General features: G+C 36.4%; 3 protein-coding genes across 6 annotated transcripts; 1 reads left to right on the top strand and 2 right to left on the bottom strand.

Moving 5' to 3' along the window:
- Positions 1 to 2,998: 2,998 nt before the first annotated feature.
- On the top strand, positions 2,999 to 8,484 carry LOC145589201 (putative disease resistance protein RGA1). The gene is made up of 5 exons (XM_081645749.1): positions 2,999 to 5,309; positions 5,640 to 6,533; positions 6,603 to 6,797; positions 6,930 to 7,659; positions 7,895 to 8,484. Exons 1-4 carry the CDS (start codon positions 2,999 to 3,001, stop codon positions 6,941 to 6,943), a joined length of 3,414 nt encoding a protein of 1,137 aa, XP_081501875.1. The 3' UTR covers positions 6,944 to 7,659; positions 7,895 to 8,484.
- Positions 8,485 to 10,002: 1,518 nt separating this feature from the next.
- On the bottom strand, positions 10,003 to 15,183 carry LOC145588300 (uncharacterized). Of its 3 annotated transcripts, XM_081644945.1 has the most exons (11): positions 14,944 to 15,183; positions 14,668 to 14,746; positions 14,493 to 14,572; positions 14,307 to 14,373; positions 12,812 to 12,865; positions 12,186 to 12,398; positions 11,901 to 12,099; positions 11,619 to 11,823; positions 11,213 to 11,447; positions 10,959 to 11,115; positions 10,003 to 10,852 (listed from the first exon to the last, which is right to left on the bottom strand). In XM_081644945.1, the coding sequence occupies exons 1-8, from the start codon at positions 15,017 to 15,019 to the stop codon at positions 11,818 to 11,820; spliced, it is 774 nt and encodes a 257-aa protein (XP_081501071.1). In that variant the 5' UTR covers positions 15,020 to 15,183; the 3' UTR covers positions 10,003 to 10,852; positions 10,959 to 11,115; positions 11,213 to 11,447; positions 11,619 to 11,817. The 3 variants fall into 3 exon arrangements, with proteins under 3 accessions (XP_081501071.1, XP_081501069.1, XP_081501070.1); XM_081644943.1 differs by having other exon boundaries at positions 10,004 to 10,852; positions 11,619 to 12,099; XM_081644944.1 differs by having other exon boundaries at positions 10,004 to 10,852; positions 11,213 to 11,337; positions 11,619 to 12,099.
- A 1,021-nt stretch (positions 15,184 to 16,204) lies between these two features.
- On the bottom strand, positions 16,205 to 20,200 carry LOC145588299 (uncharacterized). Of its 2 annotated transcripts, XM_081644942.1 has the most exons (4): positions 20,015 to 20,200; positions 19,768 to 19,829; positions 17,818 to 17,955; positions 16,205 to 16,973 (listed from the first exon to the last, which is right to left on the bottom strand). In XM_081644942.1, the coding sequence occupies exon 4, from the start codon at positions 16,964 to 16,966 to the stop codon at positions 16,415 to 16,417; it is 552 nt and encodes a 183-aa protein (XP_081501068.1). In that variant the 5' UTR covers positions 16,967 to 16,973; positions 17,818 to 17,955; positions 19,768 to 19,829; positions 20,015 to 20,200; the 3' UTR covers positions 16,205 to 16,414. The 2 variants fall into 2 exon arrangements, with proteins under 2 accessions (XP_081501068.1, XP_081501067.1); XM_081644941.1 differs by lacking the exon at positions 17,818 to 17,955.
- Between the last annotated feature and the right edge of the window lie 145 nt (positions 20,201 to 20,345).

Genomic DNA, 20,345 nt, shown 5'->3' with positions numbered 1-20,345 from the left:
ATGCCTTGTATTAGGAATCACCTGCATTGAAAATAAAGGGGTCACTTTATGCTGTTAAAAGGGTTACTTTATGCACTAAAAAGGATAACTTTATGCAGATAAAAGGGTAACTTTTATGTGAAAAGAAAAACTTTATTGTCAGATCTCAAATCTGTAAGATGTCAATATAAATCTTTTACCTCCAGAATTGCATTTGCCATTGCTTGGTCCTGGTCAGTGAATATTGAAGTTGGTTTTCTATCCTCCATAGCTTTGAAGAAGGTTTGTAATAACCACACAAATGAATCTGTTGTTTCATCCCCAATAAAAGCACATGCAAACATACAATTATGCCAGTGATTATTTATGCCAACAAATGGAGCACATATAAGATTATATCTGTTGGTTCTGTATGTTGTATCAAAGACAAGAACATCTCCATATATCCTATAGTCTTCTAGCATTATTGAATCTCTCCAAAAGATATTGCAAATTCTTTCTTCTTTGTCAAACTTCACTCTAAAAAAGAAGTTTGGATCCTCTGATTGTTCTTGACTTAAAATGTTCACTAAAGTTTGAGCATCTCCAGCCTCAATTTGTTCCATTCTTAACCTTGAGCAGAAATTCAGGTGATCTACAACACTATGGCCTACATTCTGTTCTCCTCCAGCCTCTGTAGCCATGTAATAGTAAGTGTCCATTGTAGTTAAACCTGAAGATTTCATTGTTTTGATTGCTTCAGCTTTTTCCTCTGTCATTTTTCTTTCAGAACGATGCAAATAATGCCACTGTGGCTTTGTTAGCTCGTGGTTATGCTGAATAACATGAGACACCACCTCAAACTGTCCTTCTTTATTCACTTTTGCTCTTATGCATGCCTTGCAATTTGATCTTGTAATGGCTACTTGTCTTGGCTTTCTTGCTTTTACATTTACATCCTCTTCATCAACCATTTCAACTAACTTTGTTTTCTTCTGACCTGAATGTCTCTTTCCCTCAGCAGAACACACATAGTTTTTCTCAGTTACTATTTTTGTGTGTTGTTTGAATCTAGTTGTATGTTTTCTTATTGAAAATCCCAATATAGCAGCATGTTTTTCATACAATTCCAAAATTTCTTCAAAAGTTTCTCTTACCACACCAACAAATGATCCTCTAAGATCTAAACCAGAAGCATCAATTGGATTTGTATCTGTTATTTAATACAAACAAATCAGATAATAACCACAGCCAGCATAAAAAAAGGGAAACATTCGTGTGAAAATAGGGTAACTTTTATGCATGAAAAAGGTAACATTTAGGCATTCAAAGGGTTACTTTTTGCATACAATTTGAATTTTCAGCATACAATCTGAGTGTAACATTTGTGCATAAATAGGGTCACTTTTAAGCATGAAAAGGGTAACATTTAGACATTCAAAGGGTTACTTTTTGCATACAATCTGAATTTTCAGCATACAACATGAGTGTAACATTTGTGCATAAATAGGGTCACTTTTAAGCATGAAAAGGGTAACATTTAGGCAATCAAAGGGTTACTTTTTGCATGCAATCTCAAAAGTTCTGCATTCTATCTGAGGGTAACATTTAGGCATAAATAGGGTCACGTTTATGCATAAAAAGGGTAACAATTATGTATTCAAAGGGTTCTTTTTTGCATACAATCTCAAAAATTTATAGAAATTACCTTCAGTTGCATTTATTTTGGTTGTTTGTTCTGAATTTGAATCAATTGATTTATCAGGAACCACTTGATTTTCAGCATTGTGTATTACGTCTTCTGCATTATCAATTGCTTCATTTGCATTATCAATTGCTTCATCTGCATTGTCTGGATGGTTGAATATTGGTACGAATTCATCTCCAAAACAATAAGTTTCTTCTTCTTCTATAATCGATCGATTTAAATCGATTTCAAATTCAGTCTCAACTTGCCTCTGTTTTTGTAGCAATTCGTGAATGAGATTGCTGCATTTTGTTGTATCGAAAGTCGAATTCTCCATTGATGATCGATTTCTGCAATTTGTAAGTTTTCTCAATTATTTTCTCCTCAATTGATGATCGAATTCTTCTATTTGTGCGTTTTCTCACCTTTTTTCTCCTTGATTGATGATCGATTTCTGCAATTTTTGCGTTTTCTAACCTTTTTTCTCCTCGATTGATGATCGTTTTTTGCAATTTTTGCGATTTCTCACTTTCTCTCTCCTCAATGGATGATCGAGAGCTGCGTTTTCTCACTTTCTCTCTCCTCCATTGTTCTGCGTTTTTTTGATTTTTAGGTATAAAATTCCTCGATTTTAAATTCCGCGATTTAAAAAAAAAAAAACAATAAATAAGTTGCACGTGAGAAAAACCCGATGTACAGTAAAAATACTGTACACCGGGTACATGCAAATGGAATTGTATTAATAATAAGTAGGAGTTAAGTTGATATTATGAAATTAAATTATACATAAATAATAATCGTTTAATATACTTGATAATATCCAAGTAGTAGATTATTGTACAATAGTGAAAATCTATAGTCAATTTAGTAATCCCTTTATATTTAAAAATCGAATTGTTGACCTTATTCTATAACATATGGAGTATGGACTATAGAAAGTGAGTGGAGTGGAGTGGAGTGGATCCAAGCTTTTTTGTACTAATGAGATAGTCTAATTTCATAATTTAATCACAAATCAAATAAAAAAATTGCAAGTAGGGTGAAGTCTGATAACATAGATGTTAGGAAACTATCACATGACATGTCGGCCCTCTAAACGTGAATTACTACTTGACAGATTTATAATGACCCTAACACCAAAATATTATATGCACTAAATTACTGAAAGCCTTTCTTTCTCCCAGAAAAAGTGTATAATATAGTGAACCACAGCTCAACCTAAAAGTTTATGAACATACAGGCTATATTTCTGCTGTATAACCATAACCATTCTCACTAAACACTCACTCCATAAATTCCTTGATTTCCTTTGTATTAACTCAAAAAACACAAAATCACAAGAGATAGATTTAGATGGATGTGTCAGGAGGACTTTCACTGGTGCAAACAATCCTTCAAGTGTTGGGTTCCCCCATTTGGACGGAGTTTGAAGCTTTGTTGGGTTTGAAGTCTCAGCTTGAAAAACTCAAGCTCACCATGTCCACCATCCAGAACGTCCTTCTTGATGCTGAAGAACAGGAGCGGCGGCACCACGTTTGTCCCACCCATGTTGAACGTGGCAGACTTGAACGGCTTAAGGAAGCTCTTTACCAAGCTGATGATTTGTTTGATGAGGTCATTACTCTTGCTCATCGCAAGCAGTTCATGTCAGGTAACCGTTGCTTCTCTTGTTTGATTCAGCTTCGTTCTGCTTTTACTTGGTCTGGAGAGATTAAAAAGATAAGGGAGATGTTGGGTGATAGTGTGAATGATCATCAACATGATTTTGGGTTGGTGAGGCAAATTGATCTTCGAGTGAGACATAACCCAAGGGAAACTCACTCTTTTGTGTGTGAAGAGGATGTGACCATTGGGAGAGATAAGGACAAACAGATAGTGATAGATATGTTATTAGACACTGCTGTTGAGGAGAGTGTCTCCGTTGTCAGCATAGTTGGGATTGGAGGATTGGGGAAAACCACTCTTGCCCGACAGGTCTATAACGATGAAACCATTGGGAAGAAATTCCCTCTGAAATTGTGGGTTTGTGTCTCAGATGATTTTAATGTCAAAGCGGTTGTTGGTCAAATCCTTACAGCTGCAAACCCTGAAATCAAGCAAGATGGTCTGAGTATGGACCAACTTCGGCAAGAACTGAATGGAAAGGAATATCTCCTTGTTTTGGATGACGTATGGAATGAGGATCCCAGTAAGTGGTATGAGTTGAGAAAATTGTTAAATGGAAGAATTATGGTGACTACTCGCTCCAACACGGTAGCTGATGTTGCGGAGAGTCGTTGGAAACATTTATTGATGGGTCTCTCAGATGAAGATTCTTGGATATTGTTTCAGAGAATGGCACTTAAACCAGAGGAACACCCACTGAAACCACACTTAAATGAAGTCGGAAAAGAGATTGTTCAAAAGTGTGCCAATGTTCCACTTGCCATAAGAGTGGTTGGTAGTCTTCTTCGAGGTCAGGGGGAAAGTAAGTGGAAAAAATTGAAAAATACTGACTTGGCAAACATTGTACAAGCTGAAATCAATGGCATAGTACCTGTGTTGAAGATCAGTTACAATTACCTTCCGTACCATTTGAAGAGTTGCTTTAGTTATTGTGCTATATTCCCTAAGGATTACAAGATTATCAAGGAGGACTTGATCTGTCTTTGGATGGCTCAAGGCTTCATTATGCCGTCTGATGGAGAGAGCTTTGAAGATGCCGGGGAGGAGTATTTCGAGCAATTGTTACAGAGGTGCTTCTTCCAAGATGTTGAATTAGCCGAGGGCACTAATGAAATTATATCATTCAAAATGCATGATTTGATTCATGATCTTGCCAAAGAGGTAGCAGGGACAGAAATATGGTCATCCAATTATAGCACACAATGTTTTAACGAAAAAACTCGTCATGTATATTTTGATAAAATTGCTCCCGAAGATCTTCTTGGTAATTTGAACAAGATGAAAAGGATGCGTACAATTCTATGTGATGATCTTCCTTTCTCTTTTAAAAGCCTTGTTGTGGAGGTATCAAAAATGAAATACTTGAGGGTTTTGCGGTTGGCTCGTACTTATATAATGAAAACGCTGCCAAGTGTGATAGGTGAATTGCTGCATCTTAGATACCTAGACCTCTCATATAATAGTTGGCTATGTGTATTGCCCTCATCCATTACCAAGCTTTATAACTTGCAAACATTAAAGTTGTGTAGCTGTCGCAATCTAAACAGGCTGCCAAGGGAGTTGAGCAAATTAGTTAATCTTAGGCACCTTGATATATCTGATTGCAATAGTTTGACACATATGCCTCCGGGGATGAATAGCATGAAATCTCTGCAAAAGTTAAATATGTTTGTGGTGGGTGGAAGTGGAAGAAGCAATGCAGCTTGGAATTGGTGGTCAACTGGTGTTGGTCAGTGTAAAGATTTGGATGATTTCACTAACTACACTCGCACAATGGAAATTAAAGTTAAACAAGGTGTGGGATACGTTGCAGCAGAAACGATGGGAGGGAAAATGCTATTAAAAAGTCAAAATTTGTGGGAAGTTAGGTACGACTGGAATTTTAGAAGAGACAATAATAATAATGCAGAAGCATTGTTGCAAGGCCTACAGCCCCACTCTAATGTCAGAAAGTTCAAGCTGTGGTATTATCCAGGGGTGAGGCTCCCTACCTGGATGATGACTCTCAGTTGTTGTCTCCCAAATCTTGTTGAAATTGTAATTAATTGTGAAAGGTTGGAGCATCTTCCATTGATGAGTCAACTGCGTCATTTAAAAGTTCTTGAACTTGATAGTTTGCATGGAGTGGAGTATATTAATAGTGGAGATGAAGATGAGTTAGTATTCTTTCCGTCCCTTGAAAAGTTAAGGCTTGATAACATGGCAAAGTTGAAGGGATGGTGGAAGCCATCATCATCAGAATCAGGGGAGAGTGATCGGATACCACAAGCACCACTGCTTTCTGATCTTTATGTATCTGAATGTCCAAATTTGACAACATTGTTTCTGGGCTCATCAATGAATCTCAAAAGTTGTCTTCCAAATCTTGCTGAAATTAATATTCGATATTGCAAAAGGTTAGAGCATCTCCCATTGATGGGTCAACTGCGTCATTTGAAAGTCCTTAGATTGGTTGATTTGAGTGAAGTGGAGTATGTGGAGAGTAGTAGTAGTAGTAATAATAGTGGAGATGAAGATGAGTCGGTTTTCTTTCCATCCCTTGAACAGCTTGGCCTTAAAAATATGCCAAAGTTGAAGGGATGGTGGAAGCCATCATCAGAATCAGAATCAGAATCAGAGGAGAGTGAGACACCGCAAGCACCAAAACTTTCTCGTCTTGATATATATGATTGTCCAGAATTGACAATTTTTCCTTTATGTCTGGGACTGCAACAATTGACATTGTACAAATTTAATGAAGCGCCGGGCCCAATTATAAGGGAGACTACTCAGCAAAAGGAGGAAGGACGACATGGAAAATTGAGGGAAGTGGAGATAGATAACTTGGCATATCTTAATTCTCTACCCATCCGATCTTTCCACCATCTTTCGAATCTCCGTATTTACAATGACCAGAAAATGGAGGAATTGAAAACAGGAGAGGTGGGTGAGGTGTTCCGAAGCGGCCGCCTGTCCTCTCTTCGCTCCCTTCAAATTAATATTTGCAATAATTTGAAGAGTATATCAGGACGAAGAGTGTGGGACCAATTCACTGGCCTGGAGAGTCTATCATTGGATTCCCTTCCTATGTTGAAATTGGAGGATGAAGATGATGTCATCAACAACAAAAGCACAGAAGAAGAAAGTGACGCAGAGATGCCATGGAGATACCTTGCTCCCACTCTCCGTTCCTTGAGATTAAGATTACTCCGAAAGGTGGTGAAGCTGCCAAAGGGGATTGGATGCTTATCATCTCTCCATTCCCTTTATATTGGGGGTTGTCATAATTTGGAAAGCCTAACACCATCAATAGGCGGCTTATCATCTCTCCAATCCCTTGTTATTTGGATGTGTCCAAAATTGAAAAGAATGCCAGAAGAGATGCGCCACCTCACCTCCTTAACCAAACTTTATATAGAGGGATGTAGCCCACAGTTAATGAAGGAATGCAAGAACAAGAATGGTGCTAACTGGTCCAATATCCAACATATCCCCAACATGAAACTAGGTATGAAAGATAAAATAGGGGTTATTATTATTAATGTCGTCTTTTCACCGTTCTTAATTTTGCAACATTTTTGGAAAATGAATTGCTTACTTGCTTATCATCTCTCTAACACCTTTTTCATATTTGCTTCAGAGTACTACAACTAAACTCAGTGCCCGAAAGAATTCGTTTACTCAATGTTCGTTTATATATAACTCAACTGGTCAAAGGTAATAATGTCTACACATATTATCTGACTAACAGATATTATTTTGTTAACTTCTCTTTCTTATTACAAAGAATGATACAGGTATATAATATATACATGAATGGCCATTTCACAAGTCTACTGCTTTATTTCTTATGTGGCATTTATGCTTATCTACATAGGCACGCACATAATGATGGTGATAGTAATGAGCCCGATATAAGTAGGGGCCTTTTGAAGATCATAAACTAAAAAGTAGGGAACTACCAACTGAAGCAGAGAAGTGTTCATAATAAGTAACATAAATCAAGTGATCTTGCTGTATCTTTATCGTTTTTTGAAGCTTATGTAGGTTGGTTAACTGAGAAATTCCAGGAAATGGAGTACATGAAATGCAGGTTTTAGTTTTTGTCCTTGCTGCCCCTCCCCTCCCTGATTGTCTGTATGTTTTTTTTTTTAATCTCGTCTAGTTCTTTATAGGTGCTTGATGTATATTTTGGTCTTTTATTCAGATTTCATACAAATCGAATATCAATGAAGGGGTGATATTACATTCTGCTTGATGATGAGAAAGCGTGCAATGCGTTAAGAAGTACCTAATCCTTATCTTGACAGCACGAACCTTAATATTCACTCCTTAATGGAGAGTTGAAGTTGCTGATTCCTGTAAGGCTGGTGAGTAAAGTAACTATGTATATTCTGATTTAGCGCATTAGTAAAACCATCAGTGTTGCTTTGGTTCTTTTCGTTGGATCCACGTTTTTGGCTAATTGGCAAGTCTTGTAACAGTTCATTTGAAGTTTTGAACTGGATTTTGGAAGGCCTCATTTAGGTTTATGTTTTGCTTGCATTTCAGAGACGAGTACTGATAATACATCAGAATCTGATCAACATCTTTCTTTGACTTCAGGTTTGGCAAGTTTGTTGGTGCTATATGATGCATTGGATGCTGCAATTCCAGATAATACATCTTTCTTTGACATCAGTGTAGAATCGCAGTGATTACTTGGTCAAGAGGTGTGGCAAATATTGCAGGAAGCCATCAGACATGAAACGAAAAGGCCTTTCTAAGACTGTCTTGATATTTGATGAGAGTGACACATGAACCAGGCCAACATCAAATGGAGGCACATTTGGTCGATATAAGAGAAGATATTGTGGCAACTGTGCCAACGTTCCCCTTTCCATAAGGATCGTTGGAAGTCAGCTTATAAATCAAAATGAAATCAGGCGGCAATATTTGAAAACACTGACTCAGCAATTTTAACAAGATGAGAACAGGATAGTATCTGTGACTCTGCGTTGAAGATGAGTTAAGAGTTATTGTAGAATGTAAACAGAATATACATGATTTAATTCATGATGTTAAAGAACTACGGAGTAACAAGGATTGTGTAAAATAATATTCAGTTAGCATTCTGGAAAATACTGTTGTCCATTTTTCAACCAAGATGAAAAGGTTGTGGCAATTTTACTGAAGTATCCCCCCTTTCCATCAAGTCAAGCTTAAATGAGCAGTTTCTCAAAAAAATAATAGCTTAAATGAGCAGATTCTAAAATTTAGATGTTTAAAGAATAATGCTATATTTGATTTTGGAAAAGTTGGCAAGTAAAATTTAGATGTTATGATGATAAGCTCTCAGTGCTTCCCATGTCCGTTGACCAACTCTGTTAGAGACCAATTTTTTGCGAGTATATAGTAAGTCAACTATAGTCTTTCCTCATGATTATACATCAAGAGCTATTGTGCCTATCACCTTCAAGTCATTTCCAAAGGTTTCTAATCAACCTATTAAAGTTTTTGGATCTTCTGTATTATCCGATTTTTTCACTAATCTGCTTTTGTAGTGCTATAAACAACAAAAGTAAGCTGTGTACTTTCAATGGATACAATCCAAAACAAAAGAAGCGTATTTACCTCTTGCATGTTAGAGCCAAGCTTTGGAGCAACAGACATAGATTTGTTGTCTGGCATGAGAAATTTGCTGAAAATTAAAGAATGTACCCGAGACGCCATTTCACAGAAGGGCTAGAATTTTATGGTGTTGCTTCTCACAGTATACGGTATATCACTTGTATGGGCCAACAATATCTGGTTCTGTACTTATGAATGGCTCCATGAGGTTCTTAATCATATCCTGGCTAATATGCTTCCTTCATATTCAACTCTTTAAGATTTAAATGACAGGAGATGGTACAAGACTGGGATGATTTTTAATTATAGTGGTATTAGTGTACATGTACTCCAAATGGTAAAAACAACTTTAGCCAAAAAAATAAATAAACTTATCATAAGGTTATTGTTAGATTCATTTCAAGTTTAATTTTCATAATATCAAATTTAATAATTTATACTGATACAAACAAAGGTATATTATTTGTCATTTTTGCACAAAATGAAAATAAGGAAATCTTTATAAAGAACAATAGTTTCCAATACCTTTTTATTGAGCATATGACCAAAGAAGTGACCTTTTACTCTTTGGATTTTTGAAATATTACACATTACACAATGTATTTATCTAGACATACATATTCTTTTAAAAATTTGCATTACAGATGTATTTTTTTCCAAGGATACGGAGAAATTGAAACCATGTCATCTTCTAAGTAAATCTAAGACAATGTCGTCTAAGGAAAAAGTCCTAAAAACCATCAAACCGAAGGGCTTATCAGCATTAATTCACAGATTTGTTGAATGGCAGAATTTTTTCATACTATCACTGAAATAGTAATTCAAATATCCCAATACATCTGGAAATTACCACATTTAGACAAAAACCAAGAGAGCATAAACCAGATTTTCTCAAACATCCAGCTGATGGTTGCTTAAAAGTTAAGCTTCCTCTTAGAGGAAGGAATATCACGAGACAACAGCAAATGCAGGGAAAAAATCACATAGCCTTCTACATTTTAAGAGTTCTAACATCAAATCGTAATGTTCGCCTATTAGAATTGCCTGACCTAGCTGAGGTAACCAACAACACATAGCAAGAATGCAACGATATTTTTCCGGCAAATACAAGTTGAAATGCTTTGATAATCTGGTGACACTTTTCGTAAATATGTTCAAATACCGCGGCCATTAGTTCACTGGTTTTGGACAGCTGTCCATCCATTCATCCATTCATGCAATTATTGCTCTACAGTAGTTAGTTGATCATCCAACACAAATGACGCATGTGCCCTTGCAATGACATTTGAACAGACAATTATACCCCCAGCTAAACAAAATATCTAGAGAATGAACTGAACAGTGCTCATATTTTTCTGGGTTTTCTTTTCAGTAAGACAATTAAATCCTAACCAGTTTGATAAATTTATACAAGCTACAACACACAAACTTAACCTTCGAAGTGGAGACTTGAAAAGGGGAATTTGACAGATATAAACTGGTAAACAAACTAGCAGATTAGTTTCCGCTCACATACTAGTACGTGTCTTCCTAAGTTCAGATGATATTTTAACAAAAAGAGATTCAATAAAGAACGACTTCAGAATCAGCAACAAGCATGGACTACAAAATGATGTGAGAAAATACCATGGGCATGCAAGACACACACTTCTGCAGCTCATTTAAATGCTCTTGCTGTTGGTCATACATAAAACTAAAGGCTGTATCGAACAAAGATCTGCTCAAAATCAAACAGCTCTACTAGCAGTCAGAAAAAACCACGAGCCAGGAACAGCTACACGATGGTCAAAACAAACAACAGTCCTATCTTAGATAGCCCGACCCGAACCCAAGTATTGGCCACCAACAGCCACCAAAAAGCTTTTCAGCAAAGCTACGACCAAGCAACACGAAAATCTCAAACTACAGGCAGAACTCCGCAACTGCTTGACAGCTACAATCACGAGCCATGAGCTATACAATTAAGCAACAGCAAGACAATAGTCAAAAACTATTAAGCAATAGGCTGTTAGTTGTATACACAATGCACAAAACAGAGTAAGCAACCAGAGGCCATTACCACATCCAGTTGTTGTGGATGCATTGTTCCCCGGGCTAATGTGGTCTCATTCACAAACGTAATCAGCATTATGACAACAGGTACAGACCATTGGAAGTAGCAGGGCCAACAGCACAGCTACACATCCATTCATGTCATTGAACCTTGTTTTCTTATGCTATGACCAATAAAATTATTAACAGAATTTTCAAAATCAGCCATATTGAAAACACTGGATCACATATGTAAATAAGTGACTGATCTGTAAATCTCACCAACTAGCAGGATTTTATGACGATAAGGTCAAGTTGCAACAGCACCAGTCTTTCCATCATAAAGGTCCATAGTATAAAACAGCAACCAGCAAGTATCAGATCAGCAGCCGGTATATTGATTGTCACTATCAACAAAAAGATATGCATCATCCATTAAACAATCACAAACACCATCAGCGTCACCAACATCACATCATTCAGCTTATCAAACTTCCACAATTCTTCTCAATCTCAGCTAAAAGATCACATGTGATAACATTTAGTCAAAATCAAACAATTTATAATGTTTGACAAGAAGCATACAAATCCAAAAAGTAAGTTATAAGGACACAGAATGACCATAAAACAGATGATGAAAGACAAACCACATTTACGTTTTTAAATAGCTAGCAGACTCAACAATTACCATCAGAAAGATCCAAAGGTATATTGAAGCAAACCCACAGCGCAGGGTGCAAATACATCATAGCCATAAATGTTCCACTCCTATCCAAAAGTCTAACTCAATACTCCAAGCTACCAATGCACAAAATCATTCTACATCATCAAGTGACCTCTAGAGCTGTTCATCTGCAACAAATCACTGCTCCAGTTTTCAGCTGGGTTCACGCCTGCCAATTCCAAGACACCGCCTAATAAGATATTTGGACCTCAAGTGGGAGAAACTTAGATAAGCTCAATAACTTACCTCAACTGATTTTTGCGCAGAATGGCCATTATGAGGAGAAACAGCCTGAGGAGATGCTGAACGGCGAGGGACTGATGTACGTTCATCAGGGCTGCGCTTCTCTGGACTATGACTCCTTGAACGAGATGGACTACGAGGTGAAGCACTCCGCCGTGGTGAAATACTTCTACGTGGACTGCGACTTCGTCTTGGAGAGGCACTGAGCAAGTATAAAAATAAGTACTTACATGACAGCAGCATGTGTAAATAAGTTATACAGAAATGAGGGGTAGCAAGTCTAGCAACCTATCAGCTGATCTGCTTCGATAGCTTCTGTCATCATCATAGCCATCTCGTCCCCGACTTCTATACTTTTCAGGAGTGTAACTGCGACTCCTACTTCGGCGACGATAATCTCTGTCCCTTCTGCGATACCTGTCACGATCATACCTGTCCAAGCTTCTACTACGACTTCTTCTTCTGGAATATACCCTATCTCTATCGTAATCATCTCGGTACCTAAAGACAACATCGGTGATAATCATGTAGTGGTGAAAATTATTTAATAACCATGTAAATACTGATACCAGTATTTGCAAATACAAACCAAAAAAAAAGTGACATTGTTAAATACAGCAAAACAATGCTCTGGCAACAACTGAGAAATGTATACAGCATGGAAATAATGAAGCTAAAGTAAGTCTGAAAAGGGTGACAGAGTACTTCACGTATGCAAGGCTCAGCTGCCACTCATGGCGTCCAGGTGCCTTAATATGAGCACCTCTTCGAAATTAGAAAAATTTTGAGCACAAAGTAAACATCAGATATGCATGTGTTCCAAATTCCAATTTGACAGCTTGTTCCATGGATTACATATAACTTCACATAATAAATCCCAAAAAATGGTCAATAACAAAATTGGAAAACCATACCTCCGCCTTGGACTTCGGACCTTGGAAATAGACTCAACAATCCTTCCTTTTTGACTGAAATACAACATAAATAAACCATTATTTTCAAAAAAAAAAAAAAAAAGAAAAGAAAATCAGAGAAGGAAAGCATGGTCAAGCCTCACAGAGCACAAAGCCACAAACAAATTGAACAAGCTACAGTAGCTAGGAGACCAATCTATTTGCATTCCAATCAATATTAAGATCTTCTTAAATGGTAAATAAATAAAGGACAGCATAATACAATAGAAATAGACAAGCAGCAAACAAAACGAATAACCATCATGTGGCTTTGGCTTAAATAACAAGGTTTGAAAAAAAAAAATATGGCCAAAATACATCTCTTCCTCTAAGTGTCAAAATAAAACATGTGTGTTGGAGAGGAGGAGGTTATTGAGCTTGGTTAAATGTATCTTCACAAATAATTTAGGAAACAAAATCTTTTGAACCCTCGTTCATCTAGAACTCACAACACCCTCCCCCAAATCAATTAATGTAATTTTCAAAGATCAGAGCATCAAGCAAAGCAAAAATAAATATTGAAATATGTCAAGAGTACCCTAAAATGCAGGTTCTATGTCTCCTAATTCAATGTAAACCTGAAAATTAATCTTACCTGGATTAAGCAAGAACCTTGATCAAATTCCATTTAATTAGCATTCTAATGGCATTCACAGGGTTAGGTTCATTAAAATTCTAACAAATTCCCAACAGATTTGCATTCTAACAAATACTACGGAGTATTTCAGAGGATGCATCAAATAAATGCAGATATATACCAATGTCAGACAGGAATATCTTTCGTTACATTAATCATAATCATTAAATCATCAAGTGTCATGTTCATTTCTTACCTCCTCACTCTTTCTTCTCTAGTTAACACTCAAACCTAGTTTTTCTGGCGTATCACTTCAATATTACTTGACCTTAATCATTTTTCACTCCATAAGTCCATATCAGCTTATAAATTGAAACTGGCATCTTGATCAAGTTCTGCACCTTCTGGTATTGAACACAAAGGGATCTTTATGCAGATTATTAGCATTAAGACATCTTGAAGGTCTTTGATAAGGGTGTAGGAGAGTTTTAATAGGTTCGGACCAAGGGTAAAGATACATCCTCTATGGAAGAAACCCACCTAAATGCTTATACTGTCTTAAGTCATTATAGAACATGTCAATCCTACACAAAACACATTACAGCCTTCAAACACAAGCCATTCAAAGAATTTCTATAAAAAAAACATGAACCTAGCTTCATTTTATTATCAGCTTGGAAGCACCCAAAACCAAATATAAGCTATACAATAATATGAATAAGCCTGTTGATTACAGATAACTACTGCTTTGCACATATGATTTGAGTACAAAAATTACAAACAACTGGCGAAATCGGCCAAAAACCACAATATAAATACACCATGAACACCCAACCAACATAGCAATTCGAGATACATTAAAATAACATTAACACTTACATTTTCTCTGCATTTGGACCATATTTCGCGAATTGGACAGCAATTTCTCTACCATCCACAACCCTCCCTACAAGAAAACCATGGATAAAATCAATAACATTACCCCCCAATTATCAAATTACACAATTTTAATATACAATTTGATTTAATATACGAAATAACAATGTAGCTAGGAAAGGCAAATACCATCAAGCCTATCCACAGCCTTTTGAGCTTCATCGGCATACTTGTATCGAACAAAGGCGAAACCACGGGATTCCCCGGTCCTGTATTACCCATTACCCATTAATTCAATAACGAAAGCCGAACAAATTAAATAAATAAATTGATTATGATCAACCAAGGAAGAAAATCATCACACCTTCGATCACGAGGAATAAAAATGTCGACAACCTTGCCATACTTATCAAACAACGGAAACAAATCATCGGGCGTAGTTCCTGCTCCAATCAAACTCAACCATATTAACAAATTCTCAAAACAAAAAGTAAGAAAAAAATTGTTCAATTTCAACAAATTCTCATTGTTTGATTTCAACAAATTCTAAACAAAAACTGTTTTAAATTCAACAAATTAATCAAACAAGTACAAAATCTAGGGTTTCAGAAACAGAAAGGAAAGAGAGAGAAGAACTTACGAAAAGTAATATTGAGGACGAGAAGAGAGTAAGTATCGGCGATGTCAGGAGGACCGGTTCTTCCGAAGTGAGACATCGTTTTCTCTCTCTTCCTTCAGAGATTTCTCTCTCTTCTTTCAGGTTGAAGATGATATGAAATTGGGGAAATTAGGGATTTTCAGATTTTGGTATTTGATTTGAGGGATTGGTTTTGTTACGTAAATTGGTCACTCTTTGTAGAACATTCTTGAGGAACCTCAGGTTGTTCTTAGGTTTATTGGGTGGACTTTATTTGGGTTTTCTGAGTACCTAAAATACCCCCAGGACTGTCGCGGTCTTGCAGATAACTTCGTGTTAAAGTCCAGGACAAAATTGTCCATCACAATCTTCCAAATAGTGTTGGCCTATTGGTTGAGTATTTGGGTTAACCATCACGGCATTACTCCTTCCGTTCTTAGAGCAAGTTTAGCCCTAAGTTTTAAGACTTACACTTGGGGTGACATTATTATTTTGAGTTTTAAGACTTATGATTAAGACTTTTTCCATTTTTCTTCTAAAATCTCAAGCAAGTCTCAAGTTGAGTCTTGAAATTCCAAGACTCAACTCAAGACTTGAGATTGGGATTCACTTCACCCACTTCACTTTTATTTTTATTATCTTTTTTTTTTTTACACTTTTCTGCATATAATATGTCAAATATTTAAGTCTTAGGGCTAAAGTAATAAATTTGTGCAAGTCTTAGTGAGTTTTAACAAGAATTTGATGACATTATTTTCATTGGGGACCACAAAAAATGATGTTATATTCAAGTCTTAAGACTTGGGGCTAAACTTGCTCTTATTTACAGATTTTAAAAATTTTGCATGTTAATTAAACAAAATAAAATGAATAATTTTTAAGATATGCTAAAAAAAAAAACAAGATATGCTTTGTTAATCAAATTTTAGGCCAATTTCAATTAACAAAAGGGATATCCCTCAAATGAAATCCCATGAAGTTTGAATCCCTAGACCTCAGGAATACGAATTAGAAGCGATGCCACTACTCCATCACCTCAAGTCCTCAACCTCAATTAACAATTGTAATTGTGTTTCAACAAATTAATAAACTTAATATTGATTAGGAAATACATCAGCTACCTTATTTTACTTTTAAGTACTAATTTTATTTAGCTTACTACGTATTTTTCTAGCCAACTTACAGATTTACAATAGGAGTATTTCGGATTACTTCACCGTTTAAGACATACTACGGATTATTCAATATTCAGCCCCACACCCTCTAAAATAAAATCATCAATCAAGTCCATTACAGGAGAATTCTCATACAAATAGGGGGGGAAACAAAGAAACAAACATTTCAGAGAAATTCCATAAGCAACTTATCTTCCAAATGTAAATTATTACAAAGATCAAACAGTAAATGGGCACCTGTATAATAAATAAGGAAAACAAAAGGGGGTCAACAAACACCAGTACATCTGACTTTTAAACTAACTTGTGGCTTTCCCAGCAACCCGCTGGGCAATCCATCCCAATCCATCATACAACCCATCACCGGTAAGGGCAGAACAAGCTTGGATATGCCAGTCGTGATTCTTTATGCTGTGGAGGGATAGAGCATCCGTAATCTCTGCAGGAGTCATGGCATCCTTCAGATCCTGTTTATTGGCAAAGACCAGCACAACAGCTTGTTGTAGATCCTCGTTAGGAAGCAATCTGAAGAGCTCATCTTTCATTATCGAGATCCTGGCCCTATCTGTGCTATCTATAACCACAATGACAGCATGTGTTCCTCGATAATATGTGGTCCATGATGTCCTCAGTCTATCTTGCCCACCTAGATCCCAAACCTCGAATCGAATATTTTTGTAGACAAGCTCTTCGACATTACTACCCACCGTAGGGTGCGTTGAAACCACATCTCCTAAATGCAATTTATAAAGGGTGGTTGTCTTTCCCGCGTTATCAAGACCAACAATCACTATCTTATATTCCTTAGCTGGGAATAACATAAACCAAAATCTTGACATAAAAGCCCCCATCACCAACCTGTATTATATAAATTCACTACATCAGAAGCAGCATCATTTGCTAAAATACAACTGATTGAAGAAAAATAATGATCTTAAAGTGCAACCAAATTTCAAAACATAAAACATAACAGAACCTTTAAACTAATGAGCCTTGGAAATAATTAACTACTATTTCCAGCGACATCAGTAAGCATGATGTCTATACCAGAGGGTTAATAAATTTCACCATGTAGACCAATATTTCAAAAACACGAACAACAAAGGTTTGATACATATGAGTGCTATGACTTGATAACCGTGTTGGCCCAATTGCATATATAACTATATGTTGACATAGCTATGACTTGATAACCGTGTTGGCCCAATTTCATATATAACTATATGTTGACATAATCTTAGTAAACTGCTTAATTAAAAGGTAAATTGCACGAGCAATATCAAAGTTCTTTAATTACTTGAGAATTTGTTATGAGGTTCTAGCTAGGGAGAGCAGCAATACTGAGGAATGGTGGGATAGTGGACCCCAACATCAAGACAGCGTAATCTCTTTCTACTTTCTTGCTAGGTATGACTAGGGCTCCTCTTTGAAGCCTATCTCAGGCCCACAAGGCCACGATACAAAGAGGGATGTGAGGACTCCATAGCAAAAGCTCTGGATAGGAAAAAGCCAATCCTACTAAGGACCTTATGGTTGGAGGTGTCCCCAAGAAGATTGCATTTAGACAAATAGACAGAGCTTGCAGCTGAAGCAGGAGGAAGTTATTGCTCAATAAGCTAAGCCAGTGACAGAGCTAACTGTTGAAGTATAATGAATTAACACTAAAAATTAAAGCAACCAGCATTAGACTCTGTAGTCATACCAAGGTGAGTCCTCTAATTCAATAGAGATGATCTAGAGAGATAGGTAATGCTAATCCAAACAGTTCCTTTCCTTTACAATACTGGAGATGATCACAAATTCACAGGTGCAGCTAGAACCTACAAAAACTTCCAAACCCCTGCAATGGCACCAGACCCTGTCAAACACTGATCCAAATCTCCAATTGCATTAGCGTGGAGAAGCCATAGGACAGAGTGGCAGACACCCCCTTGCTGTCTAGTCAACTAGCACAAAGAAGATAGCAGTTCGCACAGCAATACTATTTTTTGAAACTTATACTTCGTATAAAATTAAGGCAGTGCATGAGGATGATTTAATAGCCGGATTCAAAATTTAAAAAACAGTTTCCATGGCTTAAAGTAATCAATTAAAAATACAAAACCAAGTTTACAACAATATCGAGATGTAAAAGACCACTGGCCCTTTAATTTTTTAAGCGAGTTGGATGACATATTATATGTGCCCATCATAGTGTTCAACCCAAAACCACTACATGAGGCTTACATCTTCACAAAGCTGCATGAACTCAAGAAGCCACAATAAAACTCCTTTGTAGGAGCCAATCCACCCACAGAACTCTTTGAACTCTAGATCACCATATTTACAGTGTGTTTGGTTAGCAATTATAAAGAGTAAGGTGAGGGGAGAAAAAGGGAAGGTAGGAGATTGGGGGGTACGGCGATATGCTTGAATTTTCTACTTATCTTTCTAATGGAGGATGGATTTGATTCATTAAAAAAGGAAAGTAAAATGCATTCCTCAATATTCTTCATTTTCCTCAATCCACATCCAAATAAAGTAAAATAGATCCTAGATTTTCTCCCCCATCCATTCCTCCAAATTCCTTCAAATTTAAACACGTTGTAACTACCAACTACACAAAAGAGTCATTTTGGCGAAATTCATAAAATTCAAACCTTCTAAAGGTTCACACTCCATTTAATCAACCCACATCTACAAAATCTTCATGGTCATACCGATCACCTCAAAAATAAAGGAGGAAAAGGCTCAATAGGATACACGACTGGATGACAAAAAAGCTCCTGGCAAAATGGCAGCCACATGAATCAGAAACACTACTTAAAAGGAGTTAGGCTGAACTTTCACGCAAGTTTTCTTTCATAAAAGCAAGATTAAGACATGGCAATAATGTAGATTCATTTTGGAGATCAAAAGTAAAGATTACTCCCCTAACTCTCACCGCACACAAGGGAGGTCTTTTTTTTTTGGGGGGGGGGGGGGGGGGGTGTGGGGGACGGGACTATTAGAGGAGTATTGGACTCATTGTAGGCTAATATGTTCAGTAAGTTGGATTTGAGGTCACTTAAACCAAATAAAAATGCGCTGATGACATTCAGAAAGCTGTATTAGTGCACAATATAACTAGAAAATATATGAATACAAATTACCCTTCATGTAAGACAATAAAAGCCATTCATGATTGGCCATTACCTAAGTTCCTCAGCAATCAGTTTATGATGACAAGGAAAGCCCTGCTTCAAAACCCCTTCTAAGTATCATAGTTCAAAACTTGCATTTATTTGATTTCACGTGTCATGGCGATTGTATTCTTAAAGCCTAAAATCATGATACCAAGACATGCTAACTACGGCTATAATATTCATGCCTTAATTGATGATGAAAAAATAATTGTTGGATCTGCCAACACGAAACAAGAGATCAATGTATGCAGCCAGACTGCCCGGGACACGACAATAGCCACAAGGGCCATCCAGCATTGTCTATCGTTCATGATACACCAACTATTACTAGAATACTGTAAATTGTAACTTGAATAATTAAGGAATAATTTTTTGATCAAGCAATAAAACAGAAATACGGGGTAATAATCATATCAAGAGCATCAAAGGGTAAATGACGGATTAACATAAATTGAAACTTCAAGTTGACAATGATGATAGAAACAAACCTAAAATTACTCCAACTTTGAATTAGGGTTAGGTGGTTAACCGAACACCAAATTGCCCGTATCTGAAAATTCAATCAAAAACCAAAAAAACACCCAAAAAAATTATACAACGGATCTGAAATCAAACCACAAATTTAATACAAATTGATCCGAAATTTGATCATATAATATCAAGATTAACAATTTCAAAACTAAAAATTATCATAGTAAATAAATAATTGATGGTGGAATAAAATTAAATACTTACATCGTTGAGGTTGTTGCCCAGAAAATATTACAATTAGCCAATTACAGATTATCGTAAATTAACCGTTTAGAGAGAAATCGAACGAAAAAGATCGAAAATTCTGAGTGAAATACAGGTGAATAATGGCGCTGTCTAAAAGATATGAAGAGGAGAGAGATAATGGGAGGGATGAAGGAGAAGTTCTTTTAGGACAATATTAATAAGAATTAACCAATTAATCCACAATTTTTGACTACTTTCTTGAATTAAGCATGACTTTGGATTAACCTTAATGTTTGAATATTTTAAATTTAACTAGCTAGGTTATCCCCGTGAAATTAATCTTTCATGT

This window comes from Chenopodium album, chromosome 17 (genome assembly GCF_948465745.1).
Source record: "Chenopodium album chromosome 17, dcCheAlbu1.1, whole genome shotgun sequence".
Lineage (NCBI taxonomy): Eukaryota > Viridiplantae > Streptophyta > Magnoliopsida > Caryophyllales > Amaranthaceae > Chenopodium > Chenopodium album.
Note: the sequence above shows the minus strand (reverse complement) of the source record. Positions and strands in the feature narration are given on the sequence as shown.